The following is a 17,308-nucleotide window of genomic DNA, read 5'->3' as shown; positions in this document are numbered from 1 at the left end:
AAAAAGCTCTTAGAGAAGACTAAGGATAATGTCTGTTAAAGCCTCCAAAAGGATTCCCAGTTATGCTGTTAACCTGGCTTCACTGAAGCACTGACGAACTAAAGTATCTCTGAGTTGAATTCAGCCTGGATTTAAAATCATATATTCTGGTTCTTTGATTAATAACTTTGCCAGGGGCCAAATGGAGAACCTGGGCATGTGCTTCATTTAAATGATGCGGAACCCAAACTAGTACTGCTTGTTCGTTTGCTTTTATTCAAGCATTAGAGCCAGGATGAAAGATTGAAGGACATAAACTTTCCTAAAATGTTCAGGGTCTGTTTCACCTAAGGTGATACATTTGTGTCAAGTTGGAAGTGTTGGCCTCCTGCCCTGAACGGGTCATCTCATGTGCAAAATTATTATATATATTATATATTTTACCATCTCCAGAATACCTGCACGATGGATAAACAGAGGAACTCCAGGGCTGCCAGTTTAATGCCTCAACACAAGCAATTAATGCTGTGCCATTTTATTCTAAAAGACAAGAATGTGAGAGGTTGGCTATGCCATAGCAAAATCCAGCAGTCCAAATTCTCCTCTCAAGTACAATGAGAAGACAAGGAGAGTCAGAAGTTGTTCTCAGAAGAGATGGCTGTTACAGATTAAAGAGCTGGAGGAAAATGGCGTATGCTCTATGAACTCTATAGGGTCCTGAAAAGTGAAAGATGCGTTTTTCATCTCTCTGGCCTGACCTACCCTAAGCATTTCACTTTCTTGAGAATCCTTATGTTGCTGCAAACTGAGCAGGATTGCCTGTACAGGGACTGCAGGGTCTGAAGAGATTCCTCCGTTGCACAGGAAGGAAGAAACGCTCTAATCCTCGTCAAGGTGGAACTTTAGCACACAATTTCATACTATGACAGACCCCGTGAGTTCTACCCATTCATGGCTTCCCACACAGGATATCACTGATATTGGTGGATGTGTGCGGGAATCCTTCCTGAGCCCTCAGAAAAACCCAAGCATAGTCACTGGGCCCATGGTGAGGAGAGTCTGTCACCAAGGATTCAGGGGCCGGGGTTGTAAAACCTGTCCTGGACTGGCACTCCACAGGAGAGCTTTCATCACCTCCTTTTACACATTGTCCCAGCAACCAGCTCGAGTGGCACCTGCTCCACTGAGGCCAGGGGTGTTTCTGTGATACTTCTAGTGCAGGACAAGCCAAGGTGTCTGTCTTTGCCCCCTGAACACATTTGTTGGGCACATTTCTTCCTCTATATTCTGTTAATCATCTTTCCAGAGCTGCCTCAGTCTGTTGTCACTGGGGGTCAGTCACCAAGTGTTTCTCTCCTGCTCAGACATCTGGATGATGAACACATTTTTAGAATAGCTCTGTCTTACAGACAGGTTTGGGCTTGAGTTATCTAAAATATCAGTCATAATGGAAATACTGAGCTTTTCTAAAAGTCTGGACCTATTTTGATGCATGAATGTGATTTATTTTTTGATTGACTTTACACATTTAATTCTTTTTGTGGAAAAGCTGAAAATTAATGCTTAATAGAAATTTGGAACAGAAGGAGATTGTCACTTGATGTCTGAATCACATCTCATCCTTTTCAGTCACCACCTCTTTATTAGCTTCAATATGCTTTGGATTAGACCACAGATGCAGACAATTCTATTCATTGCACATCCTTTAATATTTTCAGATTTTTGTTAATGCTGTGGCAGGCTCTTTGTAAAAGATACAGTATTGTCTGATGAATTAAATGGCACTGATGATCAGGTAAATAACAGAAAATTTCACCTCTTTCGCTCTGTGTAAGGATTTGATATGAAATACAAACCATGGGGTCTAATTGCTGAGTTCATCTCTCAGCACATCTTGTATAGAGGTGGTTTGCTTAGATGTTACACACAGCAGGAAAATAAGGTCAGAGTGTTAAAGAGCAGTAAATATTTCTCAGCCCGACTATGTTTGATTTACCAAAAGCCAACAACTATCACAGCACCAACTAAAGGTTTCTGAGTTCAATATTTGGAAGGGTCCCATGTCAGACTACAACATATTCACTGAAACACAAGGTGACTCAAGACTCATGCAGCCTTCTTGTGTTTGCATGACTATGTCTGTTAAAATCTAGTGGGGGGTAAAACCTCCCTGGGTACCAAGAGTATAGAAAGAGCCAATAAAAAACTGTTGCACAAGCAGTGCTTAGCAGACCTGCCCCACATAAAATATAAGATAATTAAAGGTGGTTTCTTTTTTCTAAACTGGCAAACCTAAGATAACCCTTGGACCCTAAATGTTGCAAAAATAAAATCTGGCTGGGATCCAAGTAAATGCAGTGTGAACTTGAAGGGAGAGAGAGCAGCAGTGGGTGCCTGGTAGATGGCTGACCTGAGGGCAGAGGGTGCAGCAGACCATGGGGAGAGGCAGGAGGTCTCTTCTGTCCATCTGGCAACTCACACAGGGACTTTTTAAAAAGAGAGAGCAAACCAGCCTGCACACTTCTGATGTTTTTCCCAATTTCTGCAGTGATATATACATTACAGACAAGAATGGGAGTGCAGGGAGAGGCAGAGAAGAGCACAACAGGAGGTACCTCAGGTCCCTCTTGAGCCAAGCAGGATCCTCTGGAAGTGCAGCAGAGAAGCACCAGCTGCACAAGGCAAAGAACCCTGAGCATGGCAGGGTTGGGCTTGTGGCTGAGCCAGCGTGAGCTGTGGGAGCCTGGAAGTGCCCTGGAGTGTGGACAGGGCAGCTGCTGGCCAGATACACTTCTCTGCTCCCACAGAAACTGAAGAGCAGTGAGCAGGGCAGCTGGCAGGAAAGATAACATGAAGTCCTTGATTTGCCTCCAGGAGTGGGAGGGTGGCTTGAGAAGCAAGAGGGATGGTCAGGACTTTAGTTTTCTGTTCCTGATGTAGCTGTGCAACCGTGGGCATTCCCCTGCCCTCTGCAAAATCGACACCACCACCACCACCTCCATGTGTTTCACAGGAGCATGGATAGCTTTATGCTCATGGCAACAAGTAAATGACTGCTGCACACGTCCAGGTAGCTCTGCTGTCAAGCTGTCAGGCCACAGAGGACTTCCTTCATCTATTATTGACATGCAACAGTCGGGAGATCATTCAGGCCATTAATTATTCACAGATGTTATCATTGCTCCAAGCAGAATGGAGCTGGTTTCCCCTTGTAATTAAAAAGGAGATAATTTGATGTGTGATATAGCTCAGTTCCACAGCACCCAGGAACCAGAGACACCTGATCACACCCCAGAATAACACATAATAAAAATTGTACTTGTCAAAGGTGCCCTACCACTGGCTTAGGCAGGTGGGAGGTGTGAGTGGCTCAGCTTTGCTCCAAGCCTGTATCCAGCAAAGGCAGTGGTAAGATTCCCACTAAGCTGTGGGAGCAGAGGCAGATTCAGTGTGTAGGTGTTTTGAAAATCCTACCTTCAAGCTTAATTCAAAGTCCATTAATGCTAAAGGTGTCTGTTGACTGTATTAAAACTTGGCTCAAACCCATATCTATTAGATCACTGAGCCAAAAAATATGGCTTAATCCTATTAAATATTAGCCTGCTTTAAACTGGATTTCCTAAGTAGGTAAGCTTTCTGACTTCTGTCAGCAGCAAGGGCTGTACACAAACTACTGTGCCACCTTCCCAAACATGTTTGTGACATACGTGTTCTCCCTGGGAATTTCTCCTGTGAAATTAACATCCACCTACAACATCAACACCCCCATCCTCCCTTCTCCTGCTTCATTTAACTTGGAGATGAACCTTCTCTTTTTAGAAATTACTCTTGTGTAAAATGATTATTTTAATCTCAAGGTTCATGGCTTTGTGCTTTCTGCAGAAGTTCAGTATCCCAAAAGAACCCAGGATTGATGGTGCAATGGAGAGTACCTAGTTACTTACACAGTGTCCAGGCACATAAGGCCTTTGGACTGTGCCATCAGCCCCTTGCCATTCCTTTCACTGTTTTTCTTGTGTCTTCCTATGTCCCCTACCAAGGGCTGAGTGTTCCCTCACTGATCTTTCTTTCTCTCTCTCTCTTCTCCCCCTCTCTCTCCTTACCTTGCTACCACTATTGGGATGTAGAGTAAAGATGCTGGTATCAGGACTTTGGTTATGTTGGATGAGCAAGGAGGTAAGTTCAGATTGCTTCAGTAAGGAAGTATCACCCTTCTCAAAGTGCTGTACTGACTGTGTGCAACCCTGGAAACGAGGGAAAGAAAATACTTGTGGTCGTGCATGAGAACCCCAAAACCTCTTTGCCTTTAGCTTTGTTGTCCAACAGAGAAAAATGTACAACAGCTGCCTAAGAGTCTGGACTTCTTTTGATCTGCTTCCCATTTATGTCAAAGAGAGCTGCAGGCTGAACTCATCCAAATCACCATTTGATTTCAGCAAGCTTTGGGTCAAGATCCAGCTACATGATGAGAAGATTTGCCTCTATAAGTATAAAATCCAGCATTATTTATGCAGGTGCTACGTAATTTTCCCACTTAAATCACAAGCGAAAGACATACAAGAAATGCATCCCAAGAGAAGGTAAAATGGGTTTAGTTTGTGTAAGATTCAGTTACTTTTTGTACAGTAGCGACGCAGTGAGAATGAGAGAATTTTAACATTAAAAGTATTACACAATCAGCTCATTACAACTGTCCATATAGGAGGTTTCAGACTTAGACTACCTGTCTGTGGATGACAATGACAAAGACAGAGCCTGATATATTCAATACATTTCAGGAAATTGCATTTTTGCCCTTCATAATATTACAAAGAAAAGGTAGCTTTCTCTCCCTCTCAATAAAACCAATAAGTCTTCGTCAGCCATAGATCCACAGCCCCAACAAAATGGTGTTTCCAATAAATCAACAGAGTAGAAATTTTCTTCTACTATCTATCAGACCAGCCCCCCAAAGGCCCTTGTTATTATTTACTATATGGCATGACACAAAATTATTATTAGGAAATGCTTTCTGCAGAGGTGAAGTTATATTACTCATCAAACCTGGACATTGATAATAAATAAGGGTACAGAATTCCTGGGAAATGGACTGCAGAATCCAACAGGCCCTTTCCAGTTTTGATGTCCCTGCCTCTCTGACACTATTATGAACGAAAAGTAATAACAGGACCTAAATGGAAAGTATTTTCTTCTATTTGTTTTTTTTTTTATATATGTCTCATTGCTTTCCCCCCCACATCCCCCCTTTAGGGAAAAGAATTTAACTCAACCAAATTTTGTCACATCGATTTGTCTTGACAAGAAAAATGTTACAGAGAACATTTTGTTGTCTTCAAAAAATAATGGCAGTAGAAGAACTACCACTGAATACAGAAAAACAGAAATTACTTATGTTGAAACAGATATGGCACCTGTCTAAATAATGTGTTTTGTTTCAGCAGTGGATTATACAGTTGTAATAAATCACAAATATTTTCAAAGAAAGTATGCTAATACCCAGGTATGTCTTGCAATGTAATCCACAGGCAGAGCACCAGAAATTTTGTGGCTCCTGGGAATGTATATTTCTGTTCTTTAACTGCTATATTTCCACAGATTTCTAGGGAGGTTTATTTTGATTTTAATCCTGAATTTCGTTGTTTTTAAAAATTATTATTTTGGAATTCTACTATTGTTAAACTCCTGTATTCAAAAGTTTTCTGACTGATTCGCTCTGTAGCCATGACAGGAAGGACAGTCTGGGTGAGCCAAGGAGCTGAGAGTGGCCACACTCACCTCTCTGGAGTTCAGGGAGCTCAGTATCAAACCCTTATTGACAGTGAAACCTGAAATGCTTGTTGTACAGACAGAGATGCAGTTAGTCAAAACCTGCAGGAAATAATCAGAAGGTTTCGAAGCCTCTTTAAATTGGTTATGGTCATGCCTTAAGTGGTTCAGTAAATTTAGCATATGACTACACAGTGTGGGTTTTTCAAGGAAAACAGCCAAATAATGTTACCAACCCTGAAAATATTGTAACCTTGGACTATGTTAAATGTTTAATTAAGTTTTCTCCATTTTAACCATATGTAGGTGTAATCATTGCTAATTTTTTTTATTTCATTTTAGCTGTAAAGGACTTGCACTACTGGGCAAAATACACTAATGATGACTTTGAACCCTCAGTAATTAGTGCAATGTGTGCAGCTCACGGATGTCTCAGCAGATTATCAGATTAAGGAAATAATTTGCTAACACTGCCATGTGATCTCTTTGCAGCTGACTGCACAAGTCACTTAAGATTATTAGGTGTTAAATATACAGAAAACATGACATTGATCTTTCCAGTGGGCGGCAGGCAGAAGATCTAATCTCTGCACTTGCTTGAAGCTCTATTTCTAGGCTTCCTTACAAAATTGCTTGTTTTGAAGTTAAACAGACCTTACATGGAAATACCTTTCTGAGCCAATTCAACCCAAATACTGCAAAGCAGAACTGATTTTCTGGTATCAGTAAGCAAAAGTCTCTGGGATTGTAAAAGGCAGTAAGTCAAGGTAATTTCACAATGCCAGGTATTTGTGCAACAAAACCAGCCTGGATAGCTGCTGTTGCCCAAAGGTTTAGCACAGCTGGCTGCACAGCAGGTTACAGAGTCTGTCATGACCTGGAGCTTCACAAGAGCTCTCTGTTTCACAGAGAATGGCGCTCCCATAAAAACTAGACACTCCTCCAGTGTCCTCTGAAGAATAGGAACCTGAGTAGCCCCTCTGCAGTATCAGGAGTTATCATTTTTGGGTGGTGTTGTCACCCAAACCAGTTCAACACAGCTCTTCCCCCAGGAAGCCCAGAGGAAGGAGCTAGGAGTTTAGATTTTCCTTGTTGGGTTTTTTTCCATCACTAAGAAAGTCTTTCCCGGACCACATGTGCATCCATAATGCTTACATTTGTTTAATCTGGCCTTGAGTCAAGCTCCCTTAATTGGTGATTTAAACATAAATGTGTATATAACTCTTTAAACTAAAATACCTATATTTTACATGAAAAAAATATGTTGCAAAGGATTACTGAGCAAGGGCAATTCCTCTGCTTCTTTAAAACATGCTAACATAGAAAGAAGTTGATATTTGGATGCATTTTGGTTAAAAGCAGACAGTAGAAATGAAACTAATAGTCCAAAGTGAAGATATGAAGGTAAACCTAAAGTGTTAACATAGAAAAGGCCCCTGATTGGTAACTCAATTCTTCCAAAGGAAACTCCCATCACCTGAACATATTAGCAAGGTTAAAGATTTGGACCTTCAAGGACATTTTTTGTGTGATCATGTCCTCATGCAGTTTACTACAGAAGAATTTTGTTCCAGTATTCCAAATGAGGTGGAGGGAAGAAACTTTTCCAATAACAACAGTAGCAGAACAGTCATTTTTCATCCAAGACAAGACAGAGGAATAGCCCCAACTATGATAAAATACCAAGAAATTGTCAGTGCAATTGGAATTTTCTCCTTGCACCACAAATGCACGACCAGCAATACCAGTGAACATGGGGAGCAGATTAATATACCCAGCAGATCTTACTCCAGATCAAGCTTATAAAGGAGATGAAACTTGGAAATAACTGGGCGATCCCACAAACAAAAGCACTGGCACCAGTGCTAGCTGACCTCCACTGCTTTTGCAGGAGTTGTGAGTTTGGCAGTTTTGTATGTTATGGCTAATTAGCAAAATAAAAGGGGGCTAACAGCTACTCCAGTTTTCACAGGAAAGATGGTATTAATTATGCTGAAATTGTAGCACAGAACAAAAGACAAATGAGCCCACACAAAGCACGTTGTGCCTTTGTCTACTGTTATTTTTAGCACAGCTACATGTGGGCTCACAGCTCTCCCCTCCAGCTTTCTTCCATTGGTACCTGTGCCCAGCAGGGCCTTTCAGAGCACAGCTAGGTCAGAGCTCAGGATTTCTGAAAAGACTGTCCCAGAAACATATTATGCTCCAATATGATTCTCCTTTATGGAAAATGGGATGATGGCGTAGCATTGGAAATAGTTAATCTGCTGAGTCTCAATTTAAACCCTCTTGTAAGCAATTATGATTACAATGTGTTCTTAAGAAGTTCTTTTTCTTTTCTTCCTTTTTTCTCTAATTAAAATTGTCCTTGGGGGAAATTGCTACACTACACAATACTCCAGGCAATGGAGCAAGTTCCAGTCTCCACAGACATTTAACTGACATTCAAGCACAGGCCCCAGATCCTGGACATCAGTGAGGGAATATTTGTTATAAATTATAGATGGAGATGCAAAGGTGAAGCAACACCACACTTGCTCTGTTGTGCTGGTCTTGCTACCGATGCCTTGTAAGATGCTTTTGAAGCTGTTTTTGCTCAAGACACCACAGGAGCAGCTGAGGGGTGTCCTTGCTGCAGCTTCCCTGCCCCAGCCACTTACCCACATCAGTCCCAGGATGGGGAATTGCCAGGATGTTATGGAAGTTCCTGGCAAAGACGCACTGTCAAATGGCCACAATGCCGTGATAAAACTACCAGGACTAGCTTATGTTCCCTCAGATACCTTACAGAAGTAATTCACAAGTATAAAGACACAGGTAAAAAACTATTCTTGTTTGGGCCTTAAGATAAACCATTACTTTGCTGTAAGATCTGGAAGAAGATTTATGTTCACTACCTTGAAATGAAAGTGATGTTCTCAGAAATCAACTTACAAAAAGGGTTGCAGAGTTTTCCAGAGGGGAAAAAATGAAGGAAATCACAATGAAATGTATCTCTGATGTGTATTCTGCTTTCAGACAGCATTCAATTCTCTTAGGTATATATCATATATCCTACATAAACATTTGGATGCAGTTTATTCAAATAATATTGCAACAAACTGTCAAATGTTCAAACTCTGACCTTGAAGGGCTCTAAATGGAAGACAAAACACATTATCTCTTGTAGGCGTGAATTTGTGTGGGTTCATGGCAGTATATGCCAACAAACTGTCTTCCCTAGAACCTTTAATACAGCACAGAACATTGGAATGGGGAAGATCTATGGAAGCAGATATTAAATTAACCTCTTGGTAGCCATCTGATTTCCTACTGGCAGAGATTCATTCTGGGCCACATTTTAATAGCAGTTATACCAAAACAAATCCAACGTAACCCCATTAAATGAATTCCACCATAATATTTATGCCTCAGTAATTGTGGTTAGACTCATGAATCTATTTCCCTGCCTGTGGGACCAGATCTTTGACAGGTATAAATTGGCTCTGCTCCACAAAGCCAGCATAACTATGCTGATTCAAACCAGTTAACAATCCAGCCCATGACATTAACAACTAGCAAGTAGTTTTAGGACCAGCAGACAGCTGTCTAGACTTCTGGGCTACAAATATGACATGGGGTTTTTTACACTGATGAGGGTTCCTTTAATGGAAGATAAATTAGTTGTGGCTCCCTTTCCTATTCAGCAATAGCCCGGCATCAAACACTAATCCTGAAGAAGGAAAAAAAAAGTCAGGATTCTAGAGAGGGTTGTAATTTAAATGGAAGTCTTTGAGTTGTGTCAAATATACTCTTCAATAAGCACTCCTTTATTTTGGGAGGACAGAAAACAGGTAAAGAAAGTTCAAAAGGACTTATTACATACATGGCTTTAGAGAATGTGCATCTGGGCAAGGAGAATTGCTTCCACTGAAAGCCACCAGCTGCACCAGATCTAGGACTCACTCATGCAGCGTTAACCTGGCTTTTGCTACTGGCCAGACACGGTTAGAGAAGCACAAGCAGGAAAATCAGTGGAAGAAAGATCAGAAAGATCAGATCTCATCCCCCCCAAGTATCAAAATGCACGTGTGGGCACAGCCATCTTCTAACTGAAAAGGGGCTCTGCAAACACTTGGAAGCAGGAGCTGGGACCCTGTGACAGAAGTGCAGCAAATCCCATCATGCTGCATGAGCCAGCATCAAAGCCAGCTCACACTCCCACAGCTGCTCCCCAGAGCGAGAGCAAGCCTTGCCCAACCATGCAGGAGCAGGCAGGACCTGGGGCCAGCAAGGAGCAGGAGCACAGGGAGGGGTGTCCCCTTCTACCACAGACTCACATTTCTGATGAGAACGACAATCTGTTCCTACAGACACGAACCAAAGCTTCTGCTGAAGCCTAAATCACGACGTGCATTAAGACAATCCAACCTTGCATTTCTGGTTCTTGGCTCAGCAGTTTATCTGGCAGAACCTGTGCAGTCCCTCTCTCAGGTTTCCTTCTTGGTTTCCCAATCCTTTGTTTACACAGTGCGTGCCCCTTTTAGAGGGCAATGCCAGGTAACTCTGATCCTCTAAATATATCCTTGGATTTGGGATCAATGATTCCCATGATATCAGGAGAGAGGTCCATCCAGCTGAGGAAAATGAGGACTGACTGCAGAAGAGCAGATGGGTCTCACCATACCAACATGGCACCTCTCCTTCTCAAAGCCCAGTGTCGTGCAAGAATTAAACAAAGAGCACAAGTTCAATACTTGAATTATTCCAGCTTGAATAATTTAGCCCATGATTTTCTAGGCCCTTGAGGGGTGAGGTTCCTGTTTCCCATTAAAATTAATTAAATAAAATTAATTTTAATGGGAACTGGGTATCTAAACCCCCCAGAAAGCTTTGAAAAGCTAAACCTCAATTGTTACTAGAAACCCAAGTAAGAAATTAGGCTTCTTCATGTTCTCAAAGAAGTTAAGAGGAGCTTTTTACTGACGTCAATATGCATATGATTTTTCTTCTAAATTTTTTCTCTTTTTTTTTTTTTTTCTGGATAGGACTCAGTTAATGTCAGGGATGACATTAAATTCCTTCTATAACCAGTGCTCTTAGTTCCTTCCTCTACATTCTAATTCAGTGTTTTTAATTCAGTGTTTTTCTATTCCATATGGGGGATGGGGATATATTTGTATTTTACTGGGATTGCTTTACTTCTCATCGTTAGGTACAGTCACAATTTTTAATGGATTGAAATTCCACTCCAAGTAAGTTTCTGATTCTGGGTAGTATCTGCGTCCATCCTTTGGGGAAAAATGGTGTAAAATGTAAATTCCACGTAAAATGCTGCCCCTACTGCAGACTCCACACAAGACCCTTGATCCCATTGGATCCGTATCTGTTTACCTCAGCGGAGAATCCGTTCCAACACTTTTATGTTGTGGGATTCTCTTCCTCTAGGAAATTTTCCCCAGCATCAAAAGTGAAAAAAATTAACACAATAAGTTATTCTGAGCCACCAAGTCACTTACAAAACCAAGTCACTAAGAAAGCCCATTAGCCTTAGGTGGAAATATGCCAAGTTCTGTTTAATGCCAGCAGAGAGACAGGGTCTATATGTGGCTGGTTTCTGGACCTGGTGCTTGTTAACTTGCCCTGGAGCAAAGCAGAAGTGACCCCACTGAAAACATGAGTCTTCACTCAATGCCTGTTTCCATAAGGTTGCTTGGGGCCAGAGACATGGAAGGCCAGAGCTGGTGACATTCTCTCTCCCAGAGAACATCAGGCTCCTGGAGTGGTTTCCATTTTTCTATGTCCACTGAGGTTACTCCTGATTTGCAGCACCCACTCAGGGAAGAAAACCAGCCCTGAGGCCACACTCAGAGCAGAGATCAGTATCCAATGCCAAAGTGGCAGGTCTCAGTTTCCTCAGCCTCTGGAAGAAAGGGTATCTCGACACAAGCCCTTAACAGCTCACTCCATCACCACCACCATTAACTACCTGCTCTCTCACTCACTAACCAAAGCAATTGTGCTGCCCAAACTCACCTAATTCCAAGGCATTTGTAAGCGTAAGTAACTGAAGTGTTTTCCATGGAAGGACATCTTTTCTCTAATATTAACATACATAAATGGAAAATAATAACACTATGTTTCTTTCTCCTGGATGTCACTGTGTCTTAGTAAGTTGATGTATTGTATTATGTTTTCTGGACCTTGAACTTTATAACCCTTCCTTTCTACATCATTACATCTTGTTTATATTAATATATTTCAAATAAATTTCTCCTTTGTTTTACTCTTCCCATACTAATAAAAAAAATTCTTCAGCATCCAATGCAGCATACATCCTCTCAGCAATGCATCAGCTCAGATTAATGCATTGTAATGTCATTATTAACTCAGTTCTACATGGTCATTTTTCATGTTCTGTTGAAGACAAAATCAAACAAACAAAAATACAATTCATTCCACACTGTCATCCCTTTGTCCTGACCAGAACAACTCGATCGTGTTGAAGAAGGCATGAACCATATCAACCAAGACATGAAGGAGGCCGAGAAAAATTTAAAAGATTTAGGGAAATGCTGTGGCCTTTTCATATGTCCTTGTAACAAGTAGGTACTGGGTACCGGCTCTGCTATGTGGTGTCCAGTTTTTTGTCACAGTGAATGTCTGAAGTTTTTGTCTTTTTTTTCTTTGTCCTTTTCCATCTGCTTCATTCTGTGGGGATAAAATACTTGTGTTTAATCAGAACAACTGGAACGCATCGAAGAGGGAATGGACCAAATCAATAAGGACATGAAAGAAGCAGAAAAGAATTTGACGGACCTAGGAAAATTCTGTGGTCTTTGTGTCTGTCCATGTAACAAGTAGGTGCTGCCTGCCTCATCTCTTTGAGCACTTAAGGCTGATCCCAAAGGCCTTGTGAAGCTCATCCTTGCTAGGCACATGGACAGGATGAGCATGTGGCATGCAGAAAGAACGATTCTGGTTCAAATGCATTCATTTCATAGCATAGACAACTGACTGAGAATTACTGTAGATGCATTAAAATCAGGCATACTGCAGTGAAAGCTTCACTGTTGACACCTTTTAATGGTAAAAGTTTCAACATTTTACACAAAGTGTACTGAGTGGTTCCATTTTCCAGCGAACAAAAACACAGGGGCTACCTTATTCCTGGACACTCTAAATTTTGAAACATATTTTCATGGACAAGTTTCAGAAACAAAAGAGCTGAAAAAAAGCAGAAGAGGTCATACGAAACATTGCTCAAAATTATGGATGAAAATCACACATTTTCTCGTTGTTCAACAGAAATAGTCCTTGATGAGATCTTGAAAGAGATGTGACGTTTCGTAATTGGAATCCAACTTGAAATGGTTTTCATCCTGCCACAGGCAAAAAATTTGAGAAAACTTCACTCAACATGCCAAATTTCTCTTGTTTGGGTAGCACGTACACTAAGCAGAAATGTTGAAATGTATGGAATTTGCTTGCATGCCATCACACTTGAACGAAACCGTCCTCCAAGTAATGCCAAGCTTGTTTTAAATGCCAAATGAAAATGTGATGTGCGGTTATGTGGGCGTAGGAAATCGGGGACCAACCCAAAGTACTTGAGGAATGGCAAATCCAGCATGCAGTGAGTAGGCATAAAACCAGGTTGCAGTGATAACATTCCTAAATGGTTGGCCAGAGATTGTGCAGGAAACAAAGAAGAGAGTAGTGTTGCTGTAGTATTAAATTCCCTTTCTATGTGAACTTTTTTCACAGCCAAAGCCTGATCCTACCCTGATTATCTAGACCAAAAGGAAAGAGAGCTGTCATAGAGTTCATGGGGTATTTGGCCAAAAATCAGAAGAGCAGGACTAGGGTTTTGCCTTATCAGTCACATTTATTTTGAAGTTAATTCCCTTGGGACACAATGCAGATACCGCCTCAGTTTTTTTAAAATAATCAATTATGCTTCTTTGAATGCTTTTTTGGGGTAAACGTTTTGCCCAGAATTATTATTGCCTTGATATGCGATAGGAGAGGGAGCAGGAGGAATGGGAAGAGTTGCATACATCCCTTTTGCGAGGGGTATGAGCTCTGACAGGCTGTAGCCCTTGCTGCCCTGAGCCAGAGGAGCTGGTGCACAAGAGCTGCAGGTACAGATGCAGCAGAAACTTTACATCTCCCACACCGTACAAGAAGTCTGGCTGTCAGTTCTGAGCTTTTACACTTCTGTAAAAGCTCAGAACTGACAGCCAGACATGTGACAGCAATGGGATTAGCACCTGGCACGTGGCACTAAAACATTTGCCACTTCACTACGGCTGCAGCGTCATGCTGCAAGAACAGAATGATTCTGCAGGTGATGCAGGGGGCATGAATTTGTAAAGGTGCCTCTTCCCTTCTCTAAGGCATTCTGACTCTATCAGTCTGCAGCCGTATTTCAGAGAGCAGCATTGCTAACCAATGCTCAGAGCATGGATGAAGAATGGTTTTAGAGACTGTTCCCTGAGTCACTAAGCCAGGACTCCACTGGTACAGATAAGATGATGTTCTGAGGAGTGGAATGTGGGAGAGAAATCCATACAGTTCTGGGCATCAGAATCACCATGATCCCCTAATGCTCTTCCAGCTGGTGGGAGATGAATGGCGCATATTTATAAAAAGATTAACCACTTCACATGTAACTACCCTGATATACAGTGAAAGTACAGTTCTCTGAGCCTTAGAAATATGTAAAGTTTGATCCTACATTCTTAGGCGACTCAAAATGCCCACGGCATGGAACTTTGACCAGGTTGCATTCAAAAGGACAACTGCTATCTACCATGGGAGGACCCAAGCATCACCTGTTGACTTTAATTAGAAGTCCACAAGAAAACAAGTGATAAGATTCTGGGTGTACAAAATCATTTACCTCAAACACAGAAACTGTCTCACAAAGTTGCACAGGTCTAAAGAACAGGCAAAACCCTGTAACGTATCTGCAGCAAGAGAATTACTTTCAAGTATTTCTAGAAATGCCAAAGCTGATGTATAGTTTCAGAGAACTAAAATTAAACAAGCCAACCATCGTATTTTTAAGTCTTCACAAACTTTAATAGGAAATAAGCAACAGAACAGATGAGTAGGAAAGATCCTCTTTTAGTCTATATTTTAATTCTATATTGGATCATACAACACATCTTCAGGCTCATTTAAAACTGAGCTGCTTCAGGGGGCATGGAGAGAACATAACACCAGAGATGGGTTTGTCATGTCCTTTCCCAAATCTCCCAGAAGCACGCTCAGTTCCTCCCCCAAAATCCAAGCCACAGGGCTGTTTATAGGACTGATTGGAGCTGATCAAAGAACAGGGAAACCACAGAGATTTGCAGTCCCCAGTGGTTTTGTCAGAAATGGCCCCATTTCTGGAATAAAATCAAGAACTTATACCTGTGGAGCCCAAACCCTTACAATTCCCCTGTTAAAATGTTCAGTCTTGTCTGGTGACCCCGATGACAACAGCCCTAAGTAGGCGGCACATGTCAATCTGCCACTCTAGGGGTGCCTGGATTTTAATTTTCTATCCACGGCAGCTCAGTCAAAAATGGCTCTCTGAAGGTTAATGTAACTGTCACAAAATACAGATATAAAAAGTTCCTAGGCTATTTTTGAAGTCCTGTGGTTTAAAACTCCTGAAGGAAGTGATGATCCATTTTTGCCTGTGTCTTGCTTATTGTGAAGGCTGTTACTGCTGATGCATTGAGGGTATGATGAACGATTGGGGCAACTGTGCTTAGTGAGAATGCTTTACTTCTTATTCATGCCTGTAGCTGGTGCATGAAGAAAAATGTAGAAAAATTTCCCTTTCTGATGCTAGATTGCTTGTATTTTTTATTTTCTCCTGCACTCATTTCACTTCTGCCTATTTTACTTTTTGTCTCTGTGGACAAAGGTTTGTACATCAACTGTCGATGTATGATTACTATTTTCAAGTACCGATATATTATTTGAAAAAACTAATGAACCCTATGATAAAATCATCCCCAAATCATCTTGGGAAAGGTCAGTGGCTTTAAATGCCTATTATGCCACATACTTACTGAAAAAAAATCATCAGAAGCCCAATATCCTGCATGGTAAAATGTTAAATTGTAGCCAAATCTGTTTTTCTCTAAGAGGGTGTGTTGCTGTGATGTGATGTACACACTATACTTGGCAGTTCTGTTTTTATGTCTGTCTGCCAGTACGTCCTCTGTGTTTGATGTCAAAACATATGTGTCACTGAAATGAAACAATGTTTTCTACTTATCTGTATTTCTTCTCTTCTTCTTCCTTTTTTTTTTTTTTTAATTATTTTTCTTTTAATTTTCCTTCTTTCTGGAAACTAAGTCAACATCCAAAAACCTGTGTGCAATGTTGTAGACCTGACAATTGCAATTCACCCTATTGGAAACTAAACCTCTGACCATCACTGTTGTGGCAGTAAAGAAAAAAAAATAAGCAAAAAACCCACCCCCTCCTTTTATTCAGGGTTATGATATATCGGTATACAACCAATGACCCTCTATCTGAAAACTCATTTGCTTGATTCAGCTTTTAGCTTGGAGAGGTAAAGAGTTTTGCCTTTGTCCTTGTGCACTCGGAGCTTTGTTACTCATCATCTTTTTCGCATAGGCTTAAATCAAGCGATGCTTACAAAAAGGCCTGGGGCAATAATCAGGATGGTGTTGTAGCCAGCCAGCCTGCACGTGTCGTAGATGAACGGGAGCAGATGGCCATCAGTGGTGGCTTTATCCGCAGGTGAGCCTTTTTATCCACAGTTTTCTCTCTGTTCTCCTTGTCACTGATATATTTAGATTTCTTCCATATGGTCATGAGTTCTGTGGTGCTCGTTAACTCCTTCAGAGGTGCTGGGTAATGTGATGGAGCCAGGGTGTTCCAAGTGGTGCTTGGAATCAGGCTGACGGTGATCAAGACACGTCCTAAAGGTTTACTGCATCCAGGGACTTCTCCTGGCCCTGAGGGTCACCTGAGCTCTGCTGCAAAGGATGGTGACCTTGCTGGAAATCCTGGAAGTAAGGGTCTTGGCCCTGAGAACCAGAAGGTGTTTGAAAACACAAGCTCAAACCTTTCTTTTTGAGACTGCTCAAATTCGGGCAATAATAAACTAGAAATGAAGTCTATTTATTTATTTCACAGCAGCACTGTGAGGGTGCAGACAGCCACAGGCAGCCAGCACTGTCCTCAGCACTCCAGCTCCCTGTGTGAACACTTTTCCTAGGGGGCCTTATTATGGGTCTCACTAATGACACTTGTCAAACGCCTTAGAAATGAAGTGTCAGATAAACACCAGTTTATTGCGATTATGTCTCAAGGCATGTAGTGCCCATTTATCCATCCTTGCCAGAAGAGGCACCAAAGTATCCAGAAGCCCTCCCTTTCTTTTCAACAACAAAAAAATCCTCAGGCTTCCTGCCAAAGCACTGAGCCAAGCACAGAACTTGAAGAACACTTTCAACTAGAGGTGCACCCTTGCCCTGCTGGTGAGTATTCTCAAACCCTCACTTCATGGGGAATGATGCCCCATTCCTCAGCTGCTGGGAAGCCACAG

General features: G+C 41.5%; 1 protein-coding gene across 2 annotated transcripts in view; it reads left to right on the top strand.

The window, feature by feature from the left end:
* The window catches only part of SNAP25 (synaptosome associated protein 25), a 62,709-nt gene that overhangs the window by 37,382 nt on the left and 8,019 nt on the right, over positions 1 to 17,308 (top strand). Inside the window, exons 4-6 of one of the 2 annotated variants that reach the window (XM_066177835.1) lie at positions 4,107 to 4,155; positions 12,212 to 12,329; positions 16,372 to 16,497. In XM_066177835.1, the coding sequence (XP_066033932.1) occupies positions 4,107 to 4,155; positions 12,212 to 12,329; positions 16,372 to 16,497 (293 nt within the window). Of the gene's footprint in view, positions 1 to 4,106; positions 4,156 to 12,211; positions 12,330 to 12,466; positions 12,585 to 16,371; positions 16,498 to 17,308 lie in introns of both variants that reach the window. The other variant, XM_066177834.1, reaches the window with a different exon arrangement.

This window comes from Chamaea fasciata, unplaced genomic scaffold, assembly GCF_029207755.1.
Source record: "Chamaea fasciata isolate MVZ Bird 193981 ecotype frontalis unplaced genomic scaffold, bChaFas1.0.hap1 SCAF_3, whole genome shotgun sequence".
Taxonomy (NCBI): Eukaryota; Metazoa; Chordata; class Aves; order Passeriformes; family Sylviidae; genus Chamaea; species Chamaea fasciata.
This window is presented reverse-complemented; position numbering and strand designations above follow the sequence as displayed.